General features: G+C 41.4%; 4 protein-coding genes across 5 annotated transcripts in view; all 4 read left to right on the forward strand.

The window, feature by feature from the left end:
* The first annotated feature begins 644 nt into the window (after positions 1-644).
* Positions 645-3720, forward strand: LOC138393282 (protocadherin alpha-1-like). Its single transcript, XM_069484465.1, is given in 2 exon segments — positions 645-3009; positions 3680-3720. Coding segments are annotated over 2 exon segments (2406 nt in total).
* A 3177-nt stretch (positions 3721-6897) lies between these two features.
* Positions 6898-25531, forward strand: part of LOC138392910 (protocadherin alpha-C2) — a 123376-nt gene continuing 104742 nt past the window's right edge. The window contains exon 1 of one of the 2 annotated variants that reach the window (XM_069483758.1): positions 6898-9424. In XM_069483758.1, coding sequence (XP_069339859.1) covers positions 7031-9424 — 2394 coding nt within the window. In that variant the 5' untranslated portion in view covers positions 6898-7030. The remainder of the gene's footprint in view (positions 9425-25531) is intronic. The other variant, XM_069483763.1, reaches the window with a different exon arrangement.
* On the forward strand, positions 13846-16324 carry LOC138393255 (protocadherin alpha-9-like). The gene is given in 2 exon segments (XM_069484442.1): positions 13846-16247; positions 16249-16324. Coding segments are annotated over 2 exon segments (2478 nt in total).
* On the forward strand, positions 21114-23649 carry LOC138393256 (protocadherin alpha-10-like). The gene is given in 2 exon segments (XM_069484443.1): positions 21114-23564; positions 23566-23649. Coding segments are annotated over 2 exon segments (2535 nt in total).

Consider the following 25531-nt stretch of genomic DNA (forward strand, 5'->3'; position numbering starts at 1 on the left):
CTCATTATTTTTTTGAGTACTTTTTTGGCTTTGTCACTCACCATATGTACGTGTGACTACGTGTGTATGTATATATATCATTTAAAAAATAAACACCCAAACTATCCTAGAATAACGCAAACCTTAGTAGTCCAATTGTAGTCTTTTAAGACTCTAGCATTCAATTACAAGTATTAATAATAAAATTATGAGTTAATAAATCATTTTGAATAAAATGATGTAATAAGAAGTTATTTAAGAGTATCCTGAATTTCCTGAAATTCAGTTGTAATATCTTTGTGATAATAGCTAAAGGAAAATACTGGATTACATACTCTCAAATGAGATTTGTAATGTCCAGGGTCTTTAAAGGACATAAAATTGAAAATGATTGCATTGAGCAAATTGCAAATGAATATAGACTGTATTTTGAAAATCAATGTGTGGGTCTAAAATTTACATTAGCCACATGATGTTGCTGTATACCACAAAGTCTTGTCAAATGGAAATAGTACCAATCACTAAAAATAAAGGAGGAAGCTCCATTTTGTCACTGCCTGAGAGAAAACAAAAACAGTAAGGAGATAAATGATTGAAAATATTAAGTAAAAAATCATTATTCTGAAGTAAGGCGAGAGCAGTACGAAAGGTGTAGTGCTTTTGCAATGCTGTTATCCATGCGAGGAGGCCCAGGAGCCCGGTGTTTATTGATCTCGCTTCTGCTCCTCGCAGCTTGGGGAACTAGGAGCGGCCAGCTCCACTATTCGATCCCAGAGGAGGCCAAACACGGCACCTTCGTGGGCCGAATCGCGCAGCACCTGGGGCTGGAGCTGGCGGAGCTGGTGCCGCGCCTGTTCCGGCTGGCGTCCAAGGACCTCGGGGACCTTCTGGAGGTAAATCTGCAGAATGGCATTTTGTTTGTGAATTCTCGGATCGACAGGGAGGAGCTGTGCGGACGGAGCGCGGAGTGCAGCATCCACCTGGAGGTGATCGTGGACAGGCCGCTGCAGGTGTTTCATGTGGAGGTGGAGGTGAAGGACATTAATGACAACCCGCCGGTGTTCAGAGAAAGAGAACAAAAGATATTTATTCCTGAATCTAGACTCTTGGGTTCGCGTTTTCCGATAGAGGGCGCTGCTGATGCAGACATTGGTGCCAACGCTCTTCTAACGTACACCCTCAGCCCTAGTGATTATTTCTCTTTGGATGTACAGGCAAGTGATGAACTGAGTAAATCTCTTTCGCTCGAATTGAGGAAATCTTTGGATAGAGAAGAAACGTCAGAACTTCATTTATTATTGACAGCCACTGACGGGGGCAAACCAGAGCTGGAAGGTACAGTTCAGCTGCTAATCACTGTGCTGGACGTTAATGATAACACCCCACTGTTTGACCAAGCCGTGTACAGAGTCTACTTATTAGAGACTACAGCAAATGGAACCTTAGTGACCACATTAAAGGCTTCTGACGCTGATGAAGGTGTAAATGGTGAAGTTATTTTTTCCTTTGATAGTGATATTTCTCCTAACGTTCAGGAAAAATTCAAAGTTGATTCCAGCTCAAGAGAAATTAGACTAATTGATAAACTGGATTATGAAGAAACAAAATCCTACGAAATTCAGGTAAAGGCAGTTGATAAAGGAAGCCCTCCGATGTCAAATCACTGCAAGGTTTTGGTAAAAGTGCTGGACGTAAATGATAATGTTCCAGAACTGGCAATCACTTCCCTGTCTTTGCCCATCAGAGAAGATGCTCCACTCAGCACAGTTATCTCTCTCATCAGGGTGTCCGACCTTGACTCAGGTGTCCATGGGCAGGTGACCTGCTCCTTGACACCCCACGTCCCCTTCAAACTGGTGTCCACCTTCAAGAATTACTATTCTTTGGTGTTGGACGGCGTCCTGGACCGCGAGAGCCAGTCAATCTATAAGGTGGTGGTGACAGCGCGGGACGGTGGCTCGCCTTCACTGTGGGCCACAGCCACCGTGTCCGTGGAGGTGGCCGACGTGAACGACAACGCACCGGCCTTCCCGCAGCCCGAGTACACGGTGTTCGTGAAGGAGAACAACCCGCCAGGCTGCCACATCTTCACGGTGTCGGCGCGGGATGCGGACACGCAGGAGAACGCGCTGGTGTCCTACTCGCTGGTGGAGCGGCGGGTGGGCGAGCGTGCGCTGTCGAGCTACGTGTCGGTGCACGCGGAGAGCGGCAAGGTGTACGCGCTGCAGCCGCTGGACCACGAGGAGCTGGAGCTGCTGCAGTTCCAGGTGAGCGCGCGCGACGCGGGCGTGCCCCCTCTGGGCAGCAACGTGACGCTGCAGGTGTTTGTGCTGGATGAGAACGACAATGCTCCAGAGCTGCTGGTGCCGCGGGGTGACAGCGGTGTTGGCCTAGTGAATGAACTGGTGCCGGGATCTGTAGGGACAGGCCACGTGGTGGCAAAGGTGGGCGCGGTGGACGCTGACTCTGGCTACAACGCTTGGCTTTCCTACGATCTGCAGCCAGCGGCGGGTAGCTCCCGCAACCCGTTCCGCGTGGGGTTGTACACCGGTGAAATCAGCACGACATGCGTCCTGGACGAAGCAGACGCTTCACGCCAGCATCTATTGGTGCTGGTGAAGGATCACGGGGAGCCAGCGCTGACGGCCACAGCCACCGTGTTGGTGTCTCTGGTGGAGAGCGGCTAGACGGCAAAGGCCTCTTCGCGGGCATTCGAGGGCGGGGTGGCACAGGAGGCAGCACTTATGGATGTCAACGTGTACCTCATCATCGCCATCTGCGCGGTGTCCAGCCTGCTGGTGCTCACGCTGCTGCTGTACACGGCGCTGCGGTGCTCGGCGCCACCCAGCGAGGGCGCGTGCGGGCCGGGCAAGCCCAGGCTGGTGTGCTCCAGTGCGTTGGGGAGCTGGTCATACTCGCAGCAGAGGCGGCAGAGGGTGTGCTCTGGAGAGGGTCCACCCAAGACCGACCTCATGGCCTTCAGCCCCAGCCTTCCTCAGGGTCCCACTTCTACGGACAACGTGAGTCACAGTAATCTTGTTTTCAACAATTTAAAAATAATTATTTTAGCTTTTCTATTTAAATATTCCATATGTAATTTTTTCTTTTCATTTTTAGTTCATACTTTTATATATACATTTTAAGTGTTGTGCTGTGTTTGTTCTAATTAACTATTCAGAATTATATTCATGTTTAATATGTACTTTTGCTTTGGGGGCATGTAATCCGGTAGATTAAAATCTGTGACCTATGTTGCTCATTTTCTATTTGTGGAGGAAGATTTTGCTAGTTGAAATTATGGATTCATCTTTCTATTTTATAGTGTATTTCCAAAATCCAAAGTTTACAAGTCCATACTTTGCTAGTCAATCTTCATAAATGTTACAGTAAAAAAATTTTGAGATATATTTTGACCTAACATTTATTCTATATATTGTCCTAATTTTATGAAACTTACAAATGTTTTAACATCATCTGCTTAATTTTGCCCATTTATGTTTAGTGTAGTACTTTAATTATTTTAATTTCTTCTTACACTAATTTATCTTCTCTTCTTCATCATATTTGTGTAGTACTGACTTTTTAAAACTTTGTTGAATTGGATTTGCCATGGTCATGATGAATTAATATTCACTAGTCAACAATACAGTTTAAATTACAGTTCAATAGTTTTTTTTTATTGTGTTCCTTGTTTGTATAGGTAATGTGTTCACCTTCAAAATTTCAAAGAATGAAATCTAGTATATAGTGAAAAGTCTCCTTGCTACCTCCAACCCTCAACCATTCACTTTACCTTTCTAAATTCCTGAAGCAATTTCCGTTTCTTTTGTATACTACAAGGTCATGTATATGTGTGTGTGTGTTTACAATGTACCTTTCTTTTTCTTATTTATTTATTTGAGACAAGATCTAGTTCTGTCAATGGGGCCAGAGTGCAGTGGTGCAAACATAGCTCCCTGCAACCTCAAACTCCTGGGCCCAAACAATCTTCTTGGCTCAGTGTCCAGATTAGCTAGGGCTACAGGTGCGAGTCACCACAGCTGGCTAACTTTTTATTTTTATTTTTTGTAGAGACAGGGTCTTGCTATGTTGCCCAGACTGGTATCAAGATATTCTGGCCCCAAGAAATCATTCTGTGTTGGCCCCTCAAAGTACTAGGATTATGGATGATCCATAGTGAGCCACCTTGCTGGGCCCTGTCTTTCTTTGTTAAAAAAAACAAGTGATTGCACTGTAAATCTACTCTTCTGCACTTTTCATTTTTCCACTTTATATATTGCTTTTTGTGTCTTATTATTTCATAAGTGTGTCCTCATTTTTTAATTTATTTGATTTTTTTTCAGTCTTTTATATCTGCATCTTATTTTATTATATAGATACATCATGATTTATTCATCCAGTTCTCTTTTATGGCATTAATAAAATAATGACTTAATTTTCCAAACTCCTTTTTAAAATTTACAAATAATTAGGTTCTTTAGAAATGATTGTCAAGTTTCACAGTTGATAAAATCCGAATATACTTTAGGAAGTCATTTTTGGATATCTTGCTTTTTTGTTTCCAATGTGAATAAAGTTAGAGGTATACAAACTCAAGAACTTGTTCAATAAGCAACAGAATTATTTACCATCGAGCAGCAAATTCACATTCACCATAAAGGGAACAAATTTGCTGCTTCTGTTGAGATAATACTCAGTTTTGGGAGAAAAAATCTACAAATATTCTAGACTTTCAATTATGGTAATTGTAATTCTGTTTTTATTGCTTTACTTATTTCTCTTTTATGTTTACATGCATATATTTTTCAAAAAATCTTCCTAGCATGTAATTAAGAAATTTAAAAAGTCCTACTTATCTTGGGAAATGCTAGAAGTTGATAGAGGATTCTCCTCAGTCCCCCAATCTGTATTCATCAACCATCATTACTTTTTGTAAAAAGCTCAATTATTTTTCAGATGTTCAAATGCTTTGACTTATGGCATGGCTATGGAATTTTTTTCTTGTTGGTAAAACATCTTCACAGAGGTATTGAGTAATGCTATTTTCTTTGCAAAAATTTTGCTATTGTTTAGGATCAACTATAGAGATAGTCTTTGAGTACATAATGTGAGGACATTAGTTTCCTAGAAAATGCTTTTATTCATCTTTTCTATTTTACTTGGTTTTTTGTAAAGATTTTGTAGAAATTCAAAGGAGCTCTTAATTACCTACAATGTAGGCATTCATGATGAATTCATGGAGAATTTACTTTTGAGGTGGACTTTGAAGGGTGGACAGGATTTTGACAGATACAGATTAAATAATAGAAGAAAAACTTTGAACAAAGTGTGTGTTGAGGAAGAGACAATATCTTTTCTGTAAAATATAATGCATACTGGAAAGTGGTTAGTGATCACGCTGAGAGGATTGGCTCATGGTCACGTATATATCTCCTAGATGTGAATCTAACATCTTGACAATTGATCAATAGAAAGGCAAACTCAGAACAGATTTTAATGTAATATAATGAAAGCAGTACTCATAAAGACAAAAATTATGATATACGAAAGGAGAACTGGATGTACACAAACTTTAAGTATGATAAGCAAGGGAAAAAGAGTCATAAAATATGTACATGTCCATTTGGAGAATGGCCATGCTATAAAAATTGTGATTTTTTTTAAGATTTAGATTTTGGGTTATTATTGATTAGATATTCTTTTGATTTTCATCAACTTGTTTTCTAGGTGATGTTAGGGTATACTGGTAAAAATGTCATGTAGAACTGCAGTACCTAATCCCCTGGGGTGGCCCATTAGGGACCAGGCCACAGAGCTCCACCACCCACCACACCCAACCCCAGTCCTTGGGAAAATTGTTTTCCATGAAACTTGGGGTGGGAGGCGCACAGCAAGAGGTGAATGGCGGGCAGGCTAGTGAGCAAGCCAAGCTTCATCCGCATTTACAGCCGCTCCCCACTTCCTATTGCTCCAATCACCGCCTGAGCTCTGCTTCCCTGCCCCGTCCTCTGTATGTGGAAAAATTGTCTTCCATGAAACCTGTCCCTGGTGCCAAAAAAGTTGGGTACCAATGATGTAGAAAATGAAAGTAGGTGTTTTTAGATATAGATTTAAGAATACTTCAAATAATAAGCTAGTTTGAAGGCATGGAAATATTAATAGAAACACTTAAAGAAAAATATGGGAAAAATAAGACAGCTAAAGATATAACTTCAGAAAATATTCGTATTTTGGAGCAGCAGTAAGAAGAAGAAACAACAGAGAATTCAACGGTAGAAATCCTGCTAGGATTTGTTGTGACAGAGAAATCTATGAAGGAAAGGATTTTAAGTGAGAGGCCTATTTTAATTAGCTGCAGAGATATCAAGAAATATTGTAAAGAATATGCTTTAGATTTTTCTTACATTAGTAAATAAAACAGTGTAGGAAATTTGACACTCATTGAATAAAGAAAATCAGAAATTTAACAATAATCCACAAGAAGATAAAATATAGAAAAGGTATAATTATATGCTCAGCTAAGAGTAATACATACCACCGTTTCCTGTGACCAGATAAATATTACCACATTCCTTCCACATAAAAGTATGAGAGATAGTCTACACTTCTGATAATCATGACGTATCTAGATCACATTTAAATTTATTACTAATTGATACCAATTTTAAAAATACCGGGAAGAAACTCCTTTCATTATGAAGAAAGATCACTAGCTGAAACTAAATTATTGTAAGAAGCCAGATGGTATAAATGCCTCTGCACTTGATAAAGTTAAGGATGTTCTAGTAAAGTATGATAAAGGGCAAGAAAATATAGCTACCTAAATATTGCGGAGGTAATTCAGGTAATCATTACCTTTTAAAGCCACATGATGTCGCTGTCTACCAAGAAGTTCTGGCTAGCCAAGACCCAAAGTCGTTCCTCTGGCAGTATCTGTCTCTAAAAGCTGAACAATGGCAGATGCCGCAGAATTGGATTAATAGACTCCAGAAAATACAATAGTCCATCTTAAAATAAGACAAGATTTTCTGATAGGAAACTAGTACTTATCATGGTGTATTTCTGGCAAGGAAACCCGGGATCCCGGCGCCTGCTGCTCTCTCTTCTGATCCTCGCAGCCTGGGAGGCGGGGAGCGGCCAGCTCCACTACTCGGTTCCCGAGGAGGCCAAACACGGCACTTTTGTGGGCCGCATCGCCCTGGATCTGGGACTGGAGCTGGCGGAGCTGGTGCCGCGCCTGTTCCGGGTGGCGTCCAAGGACCGCGGGAACCTTCTGGAGGTAAATCTGCAGAATGGCATTTTGTTTGTGAATTCTCGGATCGACCGGGAGGAGCTGTGCGGGCGGAGCGCGGAGTGCAGCATCCACCTGGAGGTGATCGTGGACAGGCCGATGCAAGTGTTTCATGTGGAGGTGGAGGTGAAGGACATTAATGACAACCCGCCGGTGTTCCCATTAAAAGAACAAAAGCTGTTTGTTTCAGAATCCAGAATGCCAGACTCACGGTTTCCGCTAGAGGGCGCGTCCGATGCAGATATTGGAGCTAACTGCGTTTTAACCTATAAGCTTAGCTCTAATGATTACTTCACGCTAGATGTGAATTCAAAGAACCACGAAAATAAATTGGTTGAGCTTGTGTTAAGGAAACCCTTGGACAGAGAGGACGCTTCGGCACACAACTTATTCCTGACAGCCACTGATGGAGGCAAACCAGAGCTCACCGGCACTGTTCAGCTGCTGGTCACCGTGCTGGATGTGAACGATAATGCTCCCACTTTCGAACAGTCTGAATATGAAATAAGAATATTTGAAAACTCGGACAACGGAACAACAGTTATCAGATTGAATGCTTCTGATCGGGATGAAGGAGAGAATGCAGCAATTTTGTACTCTTTTAACAGCCTTGTTTCAACCATGGTTACTGACCAGTTTAGCATAGATCCAAATACTGGAGAAATAGTAGTTCAAGGTAATTTGGATTTTGAACAAGTAAATTTATACAAAATCCGCATTGACGCGACGGACAAAGGTCACCCTCCAATGGCAGGTCATTGCACTGTTTTAGTGAGAGTTTTGGATAAAAATGATAACGCCCCTGAGATTGCATTGACTTCCTTATCCTTGCCTGTCCGAGAGGATGCTCAATTCGGTACTGTCATTGCCCTAATTAGGGTGAACGACCTTGACTCAGGTGCCAACGGGCAGGTTACGTGCTCCCTGACGCCTCACGTCCCTTTCAAGCTGGTGTCCACCTTCAAGAATTACTATTCTCTGGTGCTGGACAGCCCCCTGGACCGTGAGAGTGTGTCATCTTATGGGTTGGTAGTGACAGCGCGGGACGGGGGATCGCCTTCACTGTGGGCCACCGCCAGCGTCTCCGTGGAGGTGACCGACGTGAACGACAATGCCCCGGTGTTCCCACAGCCCGAGTACACGGTGTTCGTGAAGGAGAACAACCCGCCAGGCTGCCACATCTTCACGGTGTCGGCGCGGGACGCGGACACGCAGGAGAACGCGCTGGTGTCCTACTCGCTGGTGGAGCGGCGGGTGGGCGAGCGTGCGCTGTCGAGCTACGTGTCGGTGCACGCGGAGAGCGGCAAGGTGTACGCGCTGCAGCCGCTGGACCACGAGGAGCTGGAGCTGCTGCAGTTCCAGGTGAGCGCGCGCGACGCGGGCGTGCCCCCTCTGGGCAGCAACGTGACGCTGCAGGTGTTCGTGCTGGATGAGAACGACAACCCACCAGCGCTGCTGACGCCTCGAGTGGGTGGCACTGGCGAGGCGGTGAGTGAGCTGGTGTCGCGATCTGTGGGCGCAGGCCAGGTGGTGGCGAAGGTGCGCGCGGTGGACGCCGACTCTGGCTACAACGCGTGGCTTTCATACGAGTTGCAACCAGCAGTGAGTGGCGCCCGCAGCCCATTCCGCGTGGGTCTGTACACGGGCGAGATCAGCACCACACGCGCCTTTGACGAGGCAGACGCTCCGCGCCAGCGCCTGCTGGTGCTGGTGAAAGACCACGGTGATCCGGTGCTGACCGCCACGGCCACCGTGCTGGTGTCGCTGGTGGAGGGCGGCCAGGCACCAAGGGCTTCTTCAAGGGCATCAGCGGGCGCTATGGGCCCCGAGGCAGCGCTGGTGGATGTCAACGTGTACCTCATCATCGCCATCTGCGCGGTGTCCAGCCTGTTGGTGCTCACGCTGCTGCTGTACACGGCGCTGCGGTGCTCGGCGCCGTCCACAGAGGGCGCGTGCGGGCCGGGCAAGCCCAGGCTGGTGTGCTCCAGCGCGGTGGGGAGCTGGTCATACTCGCAGCAGAGGCGGCAGAGGGTGTGCTCTGGAGAGGGTCCGCCCAAGACCGACCTCATGGCCTTCAGCCCCAGCCTTCCTCCTTGTCTGGGATCAGGGGATGTAGGTGAACAGCAAGATTTAAATATCGATCAAGACCTCAAAGTAAGTCCATTTATATTTAGAAATTATAAATTCTATTTGTGGAAATTAAAATTACTTTTAAAGTATTTCACTTTTGGGGGGCATATTTTAGGGTGAAAATGCAAACATTGTTTTAATTTTAAAAATCTTATAATTAATATATTAGTGCTATAATACATTATTAACCATTCTCTACAAGTTAGGTTTGTTCTCAAACTCCAGTTATCATTGAATATTGATTTTAGTTTGTGTTACATGGGTCTTCTCTTAACAATGCTCGGGTGACATCCAGTGCATTGGGAGCTTTGTAGAAATGTATTATTCTTCCAAAGCCATTAGTTATTTTTTGTGATTATACACTGAAATTTTAACCTTTATATGTTGTGCTTTGAAATTCACATTTTAAATATTATCTTGTTCTTATATTTATTTTTATTCACTTTAAGATCTCAATTTATCCATCTTTGTTTAGTGTCTGGTAGTCACAAATATCTTTAGTGTTTTTCTATTGCGGTTTTAAGCGGTTTAGACATAAAGTACAGAATAATAATTTCTTTCCAAAATTTCATACTTTTAATTTTCTTCCTACTTTCATTATGAATTAGCTAAAATAAAATTAAGAAGGAATAAATATATTCCTTTTAGTCCAATACCGTTTAGAACATTTTACTATCTGGAATTTTTTTTTTTTTTTACTCTTGGATGATTTTTTTACAGCTGTCTTGTCGACAATTTAACCTTTTTTGAGCATCTCTGTGTAGAAAATAATTGATTTTAGACTGACAAATATTGGATAAACTATAATCATACTATCAATCCTTTGTACATGAGTTGGAATATTATCAATAATATTTCACATTAAAGTGATATTATGACTTAGAAAAATATTTTGATCAGAAAAATTGTACATGGTAATTCCATTCCTGCAGACCAAATGTATAATTTAAAAATCTTCATTACACAGAATATCCATGTTGAGCAGGGACCATTAGTTCATGCAGAAAAATTTAGCATTCTGGAATAAATCTTTGAAAAGTCCAAAATCCTTTATTTTGTTGTCTTTCATCCTTTTCTTTCTTTTAGTTCTTCTTCTTGTCTTCTTACCCTTGCTTCTTATGACAGTTTGACCTGCCTTGATGTTAAATACCCATTGGATTTTGAAGACATTACTTTTTGGAGAGTGGTGGAACTTAATGGAAGGGAATGAAGGGTTTCAGGAACTCTGAATTCCTATGGTTTGCTGTTAACATAGTTTTAAATCTTTTTATCACTTAGGAAGCAGTAGTGTAATTATTTATGATCACATTTTATCCTCCTTGTCAACTGAAAGTAATCTGAAAGCAGAATTATTTTGTGCTTGATTTTATATTTTTCATAATCCCTGTCCATGTTTAGATTTTTATTTGGCTATTAAAAACACATTACATAAAATGAATCATTTTAATTTTAGTCCTCAACTTTAAGGGCTTTTGTCTTTTTATATGCTTCTCTTTATTATACTGTTTGAATAGAATGTGAAGTTTTTCCTTTGTAAAAGTAATGTTACTCTTATATTTCCTATTCTGTCTATATCTACCTGGTTCTCAGGTATAACTTTACTTACTGAATTCTCCTCCTAAATGTTTAATTGGTTTCTATAAAATACCGTAAATAGAAATAAGAGTACTTTTTACCACCTAGCATTGTATTTGACAACTCATCATTTCAATCAGTTTAGTTCTATGTTTCTCCAGCTCTCTAATTGATATTCAAATTTCATTTTGGATATGTGCTTTCCACAGTGAGAGGGTCTAAACCTATTTCTGGAATGTTAGTACTTTTCACTATTCTAACTATGATAATGCTTTTAGTTATTAACTATTTCTTAAATTGAAATGCATCATAAATTAGTCATTAAGTACTGTGAGTTCTAGAGCTCCCTGGATCAAATCCTCCTTCTACCCATTATTTTATATGTAGCCTTAGATAAAGTGTTTGTTATTCAGTTCCTTGGTTTTCACTTATGCATGATAAATGTGAATTCTCCTGCATAGTTTTTTTAATGAAGCAAGTTAATATTTACAAATTGTTTATAATAAAGTCTGGCAAGTGATAAGAATGTAATAAAATTTAGTTAGTATTATTCCCAAGAGGAAAATAAATTAATGGTTGCAAAAAGACAACCTAAAATGTTAGAAAGTCATTATGGTCTTCCACATTAATCTTCTTTTACGTAAAAAATTATCTTTTATAAAGTCATTTTCAGATTAACTCAGGATGTCTCAATATTTTGAATATTGTATGGCAGAATAAAAAATCTAAAAGTCAGTTTTTACATGTTTTAGAAAGTCAAATTCCATGAATATGGGAAAAAGTTTGGGACTACAAAGGTTAAAGGAAAGTCTAGACTACCTCATGTTAATAGTTGTATCTTTCCCATATTTACAAGTTGCCTGAGATCTCTCAGAGGTCTGAGTAGGTGTCTGAAATCTTTGTGTGTTTCTTTTCACTAATAGTGTTTTTCTTAAAAAGAAGTACACAATAATATTTTGAATGATGGTTTAAAATCAATTTGTGTTATAATCCTACTAACAAATGAAGTAAACCATTTGTATAGATAGTGTTATAGAATAACTTTAAAATGTGCTTTATTAGCAAGTAGAGAAGACTATGGTCACCAGTCTTTATTAAACATTAAATAGGGTCCTTACGGGTCTCTAAGAGTATGCCATCCTGCTAGAAATCACTGAATTATCAAAACCAAGTCTCTGGCTTCAAAAGTTTGAGGTAAAATGAAGAATATGAGTCATACAATGCAAGGGAAGGTATTATAACAAACACACAAGAGGTAAATAATAGTGAGGTTGAAGTTGAAAGAAAATCACTTCCTATTTGACTTTTTGAAGGAGCATGGTGTTTTCAACGGGGTTTAAGTGGGTAGATTCCCCCTGGGAGAATATTGAGAATAATGGACATTTCTGTGAAGAAGAAAATGAGCAAAATTGAAGACACAGAAAAGCATCAATATGACTGGAAACGTGGAAAAGTACACTTTGGTTAAAACATATGGTTCGCATAGAATAAAGGCAGAAAAAGTAATGTGAGAAAATCTCTTGGTTTTGACTACTAGACTTAGTGACTTTGAGCAGATTAAGGGATTTGGATTTCTCTTTAGAATTAATTGGGAGCTATCAAATTATTTTGAGCAAAATAACTCAAGGCCTTTTCAAGAAGGTTGAATGGGAGGACAAACAAGCTACTGCAATAATCAAGGATAGCAGCAATTGTGAAAAGTGCCTCTTAGGCTGTTATCAGTAAGAATATGAAAGAAAAGATAGATATGCAAAAACATCAATGTCATAATAAATGGTCATAATTTTGCCTTTAGACTTAAGAAGCACTATAGTCTAGATTTAATTGATCTACTTGAACTTTGGAATAAGATAATAAAACTCACCAGAGAGCCTTGTAGAACCTAGGCAGGAAAAGAATCCTTCACATATCTTTAAAAACAGAAATTGCTGTAAGTACTAAGGATGAACAATAATGAAATTAAAATGTATAATGGAAACAATGCATACAAACATACAAATAATGTTGGAAATTATAAAGAAGAGATTATTCACAAATGATAAGGCTTGTAAAGGATCAAACTATAGAGATGTAGGAATGCAATATGTTTCTGGAAACAGATTATATAAATGCTAATAAAAAGAAAATATAAAATATTTTCTGTCCACACAAGATCTTACATTTCTTGAAATATTTTATACATCTTCAATTCATAAAATTACGAAAGAAGACTACTTCAATTGTTTGCTCATTTTTCTTCATTTCTTTTTTCAGACATGAACAGGTTTCTTTTTCATCAGTAGGTTTCTGGGTTCCTAGGTTCACTAGGGATAGTGACTTGTTGAGTTCTCTTACACCAGAATTCCAAATTGATACGTATGGGAGATTCTGAATTCCAGAACAAAAGAATTGTCTCATTTAAAATTCATGCTTTTTTAAATGAATGGATCATTTTTGTTCTGACTTCATTTCTGTCATTATTTTAAAATAATGTGGAAAGTTTTCTGCACCCTAAGAAGGCACACTCAAGATCATACTAAACTTTTAGAAGTGGTCAGTCTGCTAAGAATGCCTCCAGTAAGAGAAACGAGGTCTTCTACTTCAACAATGATTAATTTTAAAAAATTAAAAGAATGGAATAAAGTTTTGCAGAATAGTCGAGGAATGTTTACTCATGAAATTTGTACTTACACTTTGGGCCACGTGATGTCACTCTTTGCCGCGATGTTCTCTCTGAATCAAGACAAATACAGCCATCCTTTTTCCCATTCTTTTTTACTCTCTGTGTGCTGAACAATGGCGAACACAGCAGGATGGGACTGAGGAAATCAGATGATTTCTCTTGATTTTGAGGCATTTCTCACTAATTAGAAAAAGATCAAGTACTTGAAATGTTGTGCTCAGGTCAAGGAGACCCAGAGGCCCGGAATCTACTGCTCTCGCTTCTGATTCTAGCAATCTGGGAGGCAGGAAACTGCCAGCTCCACTACTCGGTCCCGGAAGAGGCCAAACACGGCACCTTTGTGGGCCGCATCGTGCAGGATCTGGAGATGCAGCTGGCGGAGCTTGTGCAGCGCCCGTTACAGTTGGATTCCAAAGGCAGTGGGGACCTTCTGGAGGTAAATCTGCAGAACGGCATTTTGTTTGTGAATTCTCGGATCGACCGGGAGGAGCTGTGCGGGCGGAGCGCGGAGTGCAGCATCCACCTGGAGGTGATCGTGGACAGGCCGATGCAAGTTTTCCATGTGGAGGTGGAGGTGAAGGACATTAATGACAACCCGCCTGTGTTCCCAGCGACACAAAAGAATCTCATCATCCCGGAATCCAGGCTGCTCGACTCTCGGTTTCCACTAGAGGGCGCCTCGGATGCAGATATCGGGGAGAACGCCCTGCTCACTTACAGACTGAGCCCCAACGAGTACTTCTCCCTGGACTTACCAACCAAGGATGAGCAGGTAAAACCTCTTGGACTTGTATTACGGAAGCCTTTAGACAGGGAAGAAGCTCCGGAGCTTCATTTATTGCTCATGGCCACCGATGGGGGCAAACCCGAACTGACTGGCACCGTTCAGTTACTCATCACGGTACTGGATGCCAATGACAATGCCCCGGTTTTCGACAGGACCCTCTATAAAGTAAAATTACCAGAAAATGTCCCTTATGGAACATTGGTAATTAAACTCAATGCCTCAGATTTAGACGAAGGTTTGAATGGGGACATTATTTATTCATTCTCAAGTGATACTTCACCAAATGTGAAAGCTAAGTTCCACATAGACCCCATAAATGGGGAAATTACTGTGATAGGACTAATTGATTTTGAAGAAAGTAAAGCCCACAAGATTCAAGTAGAAGCTATTGATAAAGGCTTCCTACCCCTGGCTGGTCATTGTACAGTTCTTGTGGAGGTTGTGGATGTGAATGACAATGCTCCACAGCTGACTGTCAAAACTCTCTGGCTTCCTGTAAAAGAGGATGCACAAATGGGGACAGTTATTGCCCTTGTCAGCGTGACCGACCTAGATGCAGGTGCAAACGGACAGGTGACCTGTTCCTTGACACCTTCTGTCCCCTTTAAGCTAGTGTCCACCTTCAAGAATTACTATTCCCTGGTGCTGGACAGCCCCCTGGACCGCGAGAGCATATCCCACTATGAGTTGGTGGTGACAGCACGGGATGGGGGTTCGCCTTCTCTATCGGCCACAGCCAGTGTGTCCGTGGAAGTGGCCGACGTGAACGACAACGCGCCGGTGTTCCCGCAGCCCGAGTACACGGTGTTCGTGAAGGAGAACAACCCGCCAGGCTGCCACATCTTCACGGTGTCGGCGCGGGACGCGGACACGCAGGAGAACGCGCTGGTGTCCTACTCGCTGGTGGAGCGGCGGGTGGGCGAGCGTGCGCTGTCGAGCTACGTGTCGGTGCACGCGGAGAGCGGCAAGGTGTACGCGCTGCAGCCGCTGGACCACGAGGAGCTGGAGCTGCTGCAGTTCCAGGTGAGCGCTCGCGACGCGGGCGTGCCCCCTCTGGGCAGCAACGTGACGCTGCAGGTGTTTGTGCTGGATGAGAACGACAATGCTCCGGAGCTGCTGGCGCCTCGGGTGGGAGGCACCCGCGGCACGGTGAGTGAGCTGGTGCCTCGGTCTGTGGGTGCAGGCCACGTGGTGGCGAAGGTGCGCGCGGTGGACGCGGACTCTGGCTACAACGCGTGGTTGTCATATGAGCTGCAGCCAGCAGCAGGCAGCACGCACAGCCTGTTCCGCGTGGGGCTGTACACCGGCGAGATCAGCACCACGCGTGCCCTGGACGAGACCGATGCTTCGCGCCAGAGCTTGCTGGTGCTGGTGAAGGACCACGGGGAACCGGCGCTGTCAGTTACTGCCACCGTGCTTGTGTCGCTGGTGGAGAGCGGTCAGACGCCAAAGGCCTCTTCTCTGGCTTCAGCTGGGTTCGCGGGTCCAGGGGCAGCGCTGGTGGATGTCAACATCTACCTGATCATCGCCATCTGTGCTGTGTCCAGCCTGTTGGTGCTCACGCTGCTGCTGTACACGGCTCTGCGGTGCTCGGCGCCGCCGGTCGAGGGCAAGTGTAGAGCTGGGAAACCCACAATGATGAGCTCCAGCGCAGTGGGAAGCTGGTCATACTCACAGCAGAGGCGACAGAGGGTGTGCTCTGGGGAAGGTCCCCCCAAGACAGACCTAATGGCCTTCAGCCCAGGTCTTTCTCCGTGTCCTGGACCTGCAGATAAAACCGGAGAACCAACTGCTTCTTTGGACTCCCCTGGGAAGGTGGGTTTCCTTGTATTTTATGTATTTATATAATTATTTATTTAGTCTTGAAAGACATTTTTGTTACTTCGTAGGGCATATTTAAATAGTTAAAAAAATTTTTTTTGGTAGAAATTTGCCCGATTTTTAAAATTTCCTTAACTTCAGAGCAGACTTTTATCTTTTGACTTTCCTAGTGAGAATTATCATAAACCGTTCATTAAACAGATACTTATTGGGTGCTGAATCAATTTTATTTAAACCTGTGTTAAGAGTGACAATGAATTCCTGATGCTGAGCTGCTATAGCACCTGAAAACTATTAGGTGGGAAACCAGTTTAGTTGTTACTCATTCAGTAAAGATCAACACCACTCTATAATTTATTTTTTCTAAATTATGCATGGAATTTTAGTCTAGTTCTATTTTTTATAAGAAACCCTAGCAGAAATACATAGTAATTGTTACCTCGTTAAATTTGTCATTCTCTATATTTCTCTGGATGAGGACTGTAAAGATATGATTGTTCAGCACTCCTCAGTGTCTATTATTTCAATAGGGAACTTCCCCTAAACTCTAGAAAGCCATTGCTCTCTACTTCAGAAATCAAATTCCATCAATAAATGTTACAAATGAAACCGTCATTTCAAGTTGCATAAAATATTCTTCTAAAAGTCTGACAATGTAGATTATAAGAAAATGTTGATTGACAATCTTTTCTACACTTAAAAATTTCTTGAAATTCAATTTTTATTGAAATCGGAGAAAATACTTCCTGACAGGTCTTTTCTTCCTTCAAGAAGACATTCTCCTTTTTATTGAAATCTTCTCAGTTTAGTGGTAAAATGCTCAGGCAGGTAAAGACTCTACACATTGAGTTCTCTTGAAATTCATAGTTTATAACTTAAAAAATTTCCCTACCAATTTTGATAAGGATTTGATTTTTCTCTCAGTAGTCCACAAGACAGGAATCTGGATATGAGATTTGCACCTTTGATGTCACTGCATGTTATACTTTTGTTTCCTGGATTGTAGTTTGTGACTTTCAAACTGGTGGTTCTCCACACTACCTATAGTCCAAGCTATCTTTTTCTTTTCTAATTCCTATTTTTAAATCTTCACTTATACTTATGTTTAGTTTTTGTTATGTGATTTATATTTCTCTTTCAGCTATTTTATTTTATATTGTGTCAAATATTTTACAGGGTATTGTCTAGTTAAAAACTCAGTGGAGCAAAATCAGAGTAGTCTTGAGAAGAGAGCTACAATAATAAATATGAAAATGAAAGTAAAATTTAGGCTGGGCGTGGTGGCTCACGCCTGTAATCCTAGCACTCTGGGAGGCCGAGGCGGGTGGATTGCTGGAGGTCAGGAGTTCGAGACCAGCCTGAGCAAGAGCGAGACCCCGTCTCTACTAAAAATAGAAAGAAATTATATGGACAACTAAAAATATATATAGAAAAAATGAGCCGGGCATGGTGGCACATGCCTGTAGTCCCAGCTACTTGGGAGGCTGAGGCAGAAGGATTGCTTGAGCCCAGGAGTTTGAGGTTGCTGTGAGCTAGGCTGACGCCATGGCACTCACTCTAGCCCGGGCAACAGAGCAAGACTCTGTCTCACAAAAAAAAAAAAAAAAAAGAAAGTAAAATTTATTTAAAATAAAATGTTTCAATTTTTTATTTTCCCCTAAAATACATGTTTGGAATATGCTATAATACAATCTATTTTTTTCATTTTATTTCTTTCAAAACGTGAGTAGTTTCTGATCTCCTGTCATTAAACCTACCTAAGTCTATCTGTACAGCTCACCTTGAATCTAGACTCAAACTTTCAAAAATCTCTGTCTTTGCACTTTTTTTTCAGGTTCCATGTGCCATTTGAACTTGGGCCTAAGTATTTGATTATTTGATATGAATTGAGGGGTGCTATAATGTTATTTGCCCCCCAAAACAAGTCCCCTAGTCTCTTAGAGCTAGTAATTATTGAGCATTTATGCAATTGGTAATTTAGTCCCTTATATTAATCTCTATTTTCTCTTAGAGTATGGGCTATTTTCATATGCAAATTCTCATAAGAGCTGTGAACACCTTAGTAATGAATTTATCTTTTGGGGTCATTAGGAAACATGAACTCAGTGGGGTCCAGAATTCAAAAAGGCTAGCAATTTCAAAACAGAGAGGTGAGAACATGAAAGAAACTTTAGTATTTTGCCTAATAGCTGTACTCGTATGCTTCTTTTTTTTTTTTTTTTTTTTGAGACAGAGTCTCGCTTTGTTGCCCGGGCTAGAGTGAGTGCCGTGGCGTCAGCCTAGCTCACAGCAACCTCAAACTCCTGGGCTTAAGCGATCCTACTGCCTCAGCCTCCCGAGTAGCTGGGACTACAGGCATGCGCCACCATGCCCGGCTAATTTTTTCTATATATATTTTAGTTGGCCAGATAATTTCTTTCTATTTTTAGTAGAGACGGGGTCTCACTCTTGCTCAGGCTGGTCTCGAACTCCTGACCTTGAGCGATCCACCCGCCTCGGCCTCCCAGAGTGCTAGGATTACAGGCGTGAGCCACCGCGCCCGGCCTCGTATGCTTCTATAGGTAACATTTCTCAATTCAAGCCAGAATTATGAAACCAATAATGAAGCTTCTCCTTGCCAGTTCTTCTCAAATTGTTACTAGATAGGGCAAAGTAAATTATCATCCAATATATTAACACTTTAGAGAGTAAAAGGGACACTGTCAATAAGTATAGAAAACCACAGACGTAATCCGAGCCTGTCCCAGGCAAACTGGGGTCTATGGTGAGGCTATCCTTAGACATGCTAATGATAAGTGCATTAGCAAAACCTGCAGTCCTCATTAAATGTACTGGTTCAAGACTCCTCTTTGGAATTTCCAAAATGGGTAATATGGGCAAATTTGCATTTTAAAGAGTACTTGAGGTGATTCTTATACAACTGAAGTTTTAAATTCATAGTCCTATTTGATGCTTGACAAAGCAAGTTCCTATTACTTAAAAAGATGTAATTTCACTTCTCCCTACTTTTTTTTCAATGTTGCAGATCTATATTGGGATATGTATGTTATTACTTGGTATAAAATGCACATCAGCAGAAATGGGACTTAGTTTTTATTTTCTTGTATTGAGATGATTAATCAATGATGAACTTATTTTTAGACTCCAGATAGGAGCTGAAACTGAACATTGATATTGTAGATGATAACTCATTACATTTTAATTCATGCTTTATAAAAAAGCAATCACTACAATTGGAATTTGAATGGATTTTGACACTGGAGTCATTCCAAAGGAATAAAGAAGTATAAAAACAATTTAATAGGACACATAAGATGATGGATTGAGTGACACTCATTACTGTAAATTTTCTTATTCATAAATATTGTTGTTTTATTTTTTAGATTTTAATAACAAGATAATTTAAAAGTTATTGATACATTTAAAAATATCACCTTTAGAAATCATAACATCATTAAATAAAAGAAATCAACCTTTGTATAAGACTAAAAGTTCTGATATTCAGTTTTCCTTTTTTGGAAAAATAGAAAACTCAAGTTTTTTCAGCAGCAGTGTTATATTCATAAGGAATTTTCATTCTTGAGTATTTGATTCCAAGAACTTTGAGAGAGAGAGAAAAAATATTTTTACTGCAGGTGATGGTGAAAAATTTCATTGACATTGATAAAATTATTAGATAAATTCCAGAATGGTATCTTTTGGGTATTTGAAAAACTTAAATATAACAGGGATGAAAGCACTTATCTCTGAAGGTAGAAATCGTAAATCTGTTAATTTATTTAGAATCATAATTAAGATTCTTTTTGCCCATGTAAGATATAAAGTGCGACTTCTGCCTATTGTGACTGATTCATCAATAACAGTACTTTTCTGTTTTCTTAAAGACAGGGATCTCCACCCTCAGCCTGTGCAGTAGCAATAATTAAGGCATTGTAGAGTGACAACATTCTATAGATAATAATTTTTCCTGAGAAACCAAATTTGGTCTTAAGCATCATGAAAACAAATGTGGTTAAACTGAGATCTGAGAATAGTTCCAATTTATGAAGCACTCACTTTCCTTAGGTACTATTTTGGGCACTTAATAGATCACAATTCACACAACCACCATATTATTGCTGTGCCAATGTTATAAAAGTGGAAAGCAAGGCAGGGAGGGGTTAAATGATTTTCCCAAAGTCACATAGCTGGTAAGTAGTATGATAGGAATCTAAATGGAGAAATGTCTGATGTTGAATCCAGTAATCTCTTTATGTTCTAGTGATTGCTAGAATTAGGAATTACAAACACCTGGCAGATAATTGACAGTTGAGGATAAGTGTCTAAATGAGGTTTATTCAATCTCAGATTAAAGAGAAAGAGAAGAGAATTATCAGAACTTAAAGAGACCTAAACTTGTCATCCGACAGAATACTAGTATACTCTGGTATGCAAATATTAAGGGCATTTTGAAATTTAGCTAGCAATAATCATGTAGTTAGGGAAGGAATTACTTCTCCGAGATTCTACATTTTTAAAAAGTTGCACAGAGGATCTACATTGATTATTATTATCTACAAAAAAGATGAAGTTTTGAAAGTCCATAGAGATAAAAATACGTAAAAAAGAATTAAAATATTTGAATGAAAGAAAAGTTGTGAACTATTTAATTGTACTTACACACAAAACCACCGGATGTCGCTGTCGTCCACAAAATAGCTTTTCAGAACAAAGGCATAACTGTTTCTCAAGGACTAGGAAGTAGTTACAATCTGAGATCCCAGCCATTTCGATGAAAAGTGGATGTAAGAAATCGGACAGGAAATATCAGAACGTGTGTGCATTCTAGACTGCGGATTCATCGATTTGTAAAACAAGAGAAAGGTAAGATGGTCTTCAGATGGAGCAGCCCGGAAGCCCGATGTTTGCTGCTCTCGCTTCTGCTCCTCGCATTCTGGGAGGAGGGGAGCGGCCAGCTCCACTACTCGGTCCCCGAGGAGGCCAAACACGGCACCTTCGTGGGACGCATCGCGCAGGACCTGGGACTGGAACTGGCGGAGCTGGTGCCGCGCCTGTTCCGGCTGGCGTCCAAAGACCGCGGGGACCTTCTGGAGGTAAATCTGCAGAATGGCATTTTGTTTGTGAATTCTCGGATCGACCGGGAGGAGCTGTGTGGGCGGAGCGTGGAGTGTAGCATCCACCTGGAGGTGATCGTGGACAGGCCGCTGCAGGTTTTCCACGTGGAGGTGGAGGTGAAAGACATAAACGACAACCCGCCCATGTTCTCCGTAAAAGAACAAAAGCTGTCAATACCTGAATCTAGACTGCTTGACTCTCGATTTCCGCTAGAAGGCGCGTCTGATGCAGATGTTGGCGAGAACGCAATGCTTACTTACAAACTCAGTCCAAATGAGTTTTTCATTCTTGATATTATTAAAACAAAGGATAAAGACAAATTCCCAGTGCTTGTTCTGCGAAAACTACTAGATCGTGAAGAAAATCCGCAGCTTAAGTTGTTACTGACAGCAACTGATGGAGGCAAACCCGAATTTACCGGATCTGTTTCTCTGCTGATCCTGGTGTTAGATGCCAATGATAATGCCCCTGTATTTGACAGACCCGTTTATGAAGTTAAGATGTATGAAAATCAGGCGAACCAAACGTTAGTAATATGGCTTAACGCTTCTGACGCGGATGAAGGAATAAACAAGGAAATGATGTATTCATTCAGCTCTTTGGTTCCACCCATGGTAAGAAGGAAATTTCAAATAAATGAAAGGACGGGAGAAATAAAAGTAAATGATGCTATTGACTTTGAGGATAGTAACGCTTATGAAATTCTTGTAGATGTTACAGACAAAGGAAACCCTCCTATGGTTGGTCACTGCACGGTCCTAGTGGAACTACTGGATGAAAATGATAATTCACCTGAAGTGGTTGTCACTTCTTTGTCTCTCCCAGTGAAAGAAGATGCTCTGGTGGGCACTGTCATCGCCCTGATAAGCGTGTCTGACCAAGATTCTGGCTCCAACGGACAGGTCACTTGCTCTCTGACGCCCCACGGCCCCTTCAAGCTGGTGTCCACCTATAAGAATTATTATTCTCTGGTCCTGGACAGTGTTCTGGACCGCGAGAGCGTATCTGGCTTTGAGTTAGTGGTGACAGCGCGGGATGGAGGATCACCTTCTCTGTGGGCCACAGCCAGCGTGTCCGTGGAGGTGGCCGACGTGAACGACAACGCGCCGGCCTTCCCACAGCCCGAGTACACGGTGTTCGTGAAGGAGAACAACCCGCCAGGCTGCCACATCTTCACGGTGTCAGCTCAGGATGCGGACACTCAGGAGAATGCGCAGGTGTCGTACTCGCTGGTGGAGCGGCGGGTGGGCGAGCGTGCGCTGTCGAGCTACGTGTCGGTGCACGGGGAGAGCGGCAAGGTGTACGCGCTGCAGCCGCTGGACCACGAGGAGCTGGAGCTGCTACAGTTCCAGGTGAGCGCGCGCGACGCGGGCGTGCCCCCTCTGGGCAGCAACGTGACGCTGCTGGTGTTCGTGCTGGATGAGAATGACAACGCTCCAGCGCTGCTAACGCCTCCAGCTGGCAGCGCGGGCGGCGCGGTGACCGAGCTGGTTCCGCGGTCTGTGGGTGCAGGCCACGTGGTGGCGAAGGTGCGCGCGGTGGACGCGGACTCTGGCTACAACGCGTGGTTGTCATATGAGCTGCAGCCGACGGCAGGTGGCGGGCGCAGCCTGTTCCGCGTGGGTCTGTACACAGGCGAGATCAGCACGACACGTGCCCTGGACGAGGCTGATCCCTCGCGCCAGAGTCTGCTGGTGCTGGTGAGGGACCATGGGGAGCCGCCGCTGACCGCCACGGCTACCGTGCTGGTATCACTGACGGAGAGCGGCCAGGCACAGAAGGTCTCCTCGCGGGCATTGGCAGGCTCTGCAGTCCAGGAGGCGGCGCTGGTGGATGTCAACGTGTACCTCATCATCGCCATCTGCGCGGTGTCCAGCCTGTTGGTGCTCACGCTGCTGCTGTACACGGCGCTGCGGTGCTCGGCGCCGCCCAGCGAGGGCGAGTGCGGGCCGGGCAAGCCCAGGCTGGTGTGCTCCAGCGCGGTGGGGAGCTGGTCATACTCGCAGCAGAGGGGCCAGAGGGTGTGCTCTGGGGAGGGCCCGCCTAAGACGGATCTCATGGCCTTCAGCCCCAGCCTTCCGCCCTGCCCGGTGGTAGAAGTGGAAGTGGAAGATCAGTCTGTTGAAGGGAACCAGTCTAGGAAGGTGGGTTGTTATATTTTCATTTTCGTATTTTGCGTTGTGAATATTTTCTCTCACCGCATTTTTCTCAAATATATATCTCAGAATATTTTTATTCTTTGAATACCGTTTATACTCAAATGTTCCTAGTAATACTTTTGTAATATAGTGTAGTTTATTGCACAACTGCATTTTATATTTCGTCTCTCCTACCCAATATGTCAACCTTTGCTTGGTACTTTAATTTTAAAATAACAATTTTTTTCTGAATACACTAATATTTTACAATAGAAATATTTGATATAGGTTGCAGTTTTGATGATTCCTTTTCATAATGTTCTTTTTATTTTTTAAAAATATTTGTAAGATCAGTACTTTAATTCATGTTTATTTCATTTTCAAATCTAAATTTTTATTTGACCCTATTGTATTAACAAAAGATTGCACTGATCAATATTTCTTTTTGGTGAAAATGCGGGGTTTTTTTGCTTTGTAAGTATAGAATATGTGGTGTGTAGCATAACTTATATGGACATACTAAATCTCCATATTCTGTTTTTACACTGTTACCTCAATAGTGCAGTACATAGAACAACAGTTCACTGGTAAAAATTTCCTAATCTTAGGATTTAAGTTAAACATGAGCTTTAAAGATGTGTTTTTGTTTTTATTTTAGTAGTAGTGGTACCTGTGCCAGTGCGTATTATACACTTTTCTTAGCGGAAGAATAACTGCTTTTCATACTGATTTACATAATTTTATCCAGCAGCTCTTCATTATCTGCTCCTTTTCAAAATTAGGCATTGCTTATAATATTCAAGTATTACCACTTTCACTTTGAGGAAGGAATCATGATTATGTTTGATAATAGGGAGCATTGGAAAACCCTTTTTAATTTCAAGGAGATTGAAAACACTTACTTTAGTCCACATTAATATTAGAAGTCTGAAGAGAAAATTGAATTACCCTCTTACAATGTTTTCTACTGATCTGATATCATACAGTAAAGTTTAGTTTAATAGCTTCTCTAGTCATCTTAAGCAGGATTGGGTTGGATGATATAGACTGAGAAATGCAAGACATTTAGACTGCATGTTGGCAAAACTACCCTATCAATTATGCTTTTCTAAAATTGGTTGTTACCTGACACCTATAATTTTATTTTAAATAAAATGATTAATTCTAGTGTGTTACCAAATACTAATGCAACTAATTTATCATCTTGATGCTAATTCTTAGCAATTACTTTTTCCTTTCCCTTTCTCCTTCAGTATGGGGATTCAATTTGTTACTCAGTATGTGCTTCGTAAATAACTTCCAAGAAAAATTGAAATCATTATTCAAGTTTAGGAATACCAAAAAAGACAATTGTGGCAGGAATTTAAGCATGTCATTGCCCTCAATTACTTTCCATGGCTTGTCTCCAGCCCTTAGAGACTATAGACAATAGTTAATGCAGAGTTTAAAAATGCATTTGTTACAATATCAAATATATTTAGGAAATATATGTTTTTCCCTCAGATATTTGAAAAAAACAATCCCCCTGAATGTCTTACCTCAACTCAAAATATCTTCTTTTACCTTAATAAGAACTTATCCATCATAAAAGTATCAGTTCTGCAGGTACGTTGATCTTTCCATCAATAGTAATTTAAATTCATATAATTTCAAGTCTTGCAGTATAAATGCTAAAGAGGTAATTTAACCTCTAAGGTGAAGATATCCTGGTTGGGGCCCCTAACTTTCAAAGAGAGAATGCCCATCATTCTATATATTAATACATAATTGTGGATATCTTTACTTTTATAATTCCCTTTTCTTTCTAATATAGGTGTAAACGTACTGAGTTATTGTGTATTTTCCCATTCTCTGACTTTTTCATTCAGCAGTTTTTATGCTATTAATTTTTTTATAAGGTGGACTCTCATTAAACTCAGAGCAACAGAGTTTTTAGAGTACAAAGCCAAAGAGGATACAATTAAAACCTTATTTAAAATCAAAGCTAGCTCAATCTTTTCTCATTCCCTAAAGTACATATCGTGATTTCCCAC

This window comes from Eulemur rufifrons, chromosome 10 (genome assembly GCF_041146395.1).
Source record: "Eulemur rufifrons isolate Redbay chromosome 10, OSU_ERuf_1, whole genome shotgun sequence".
Classification (NCBI taxonomy): domain Eukaryota; kingdom Metazoa; phylum Chordata; class Mammalia; order Primates; family Lemuridae; genus Eulemur; species Eulemur rufifrons.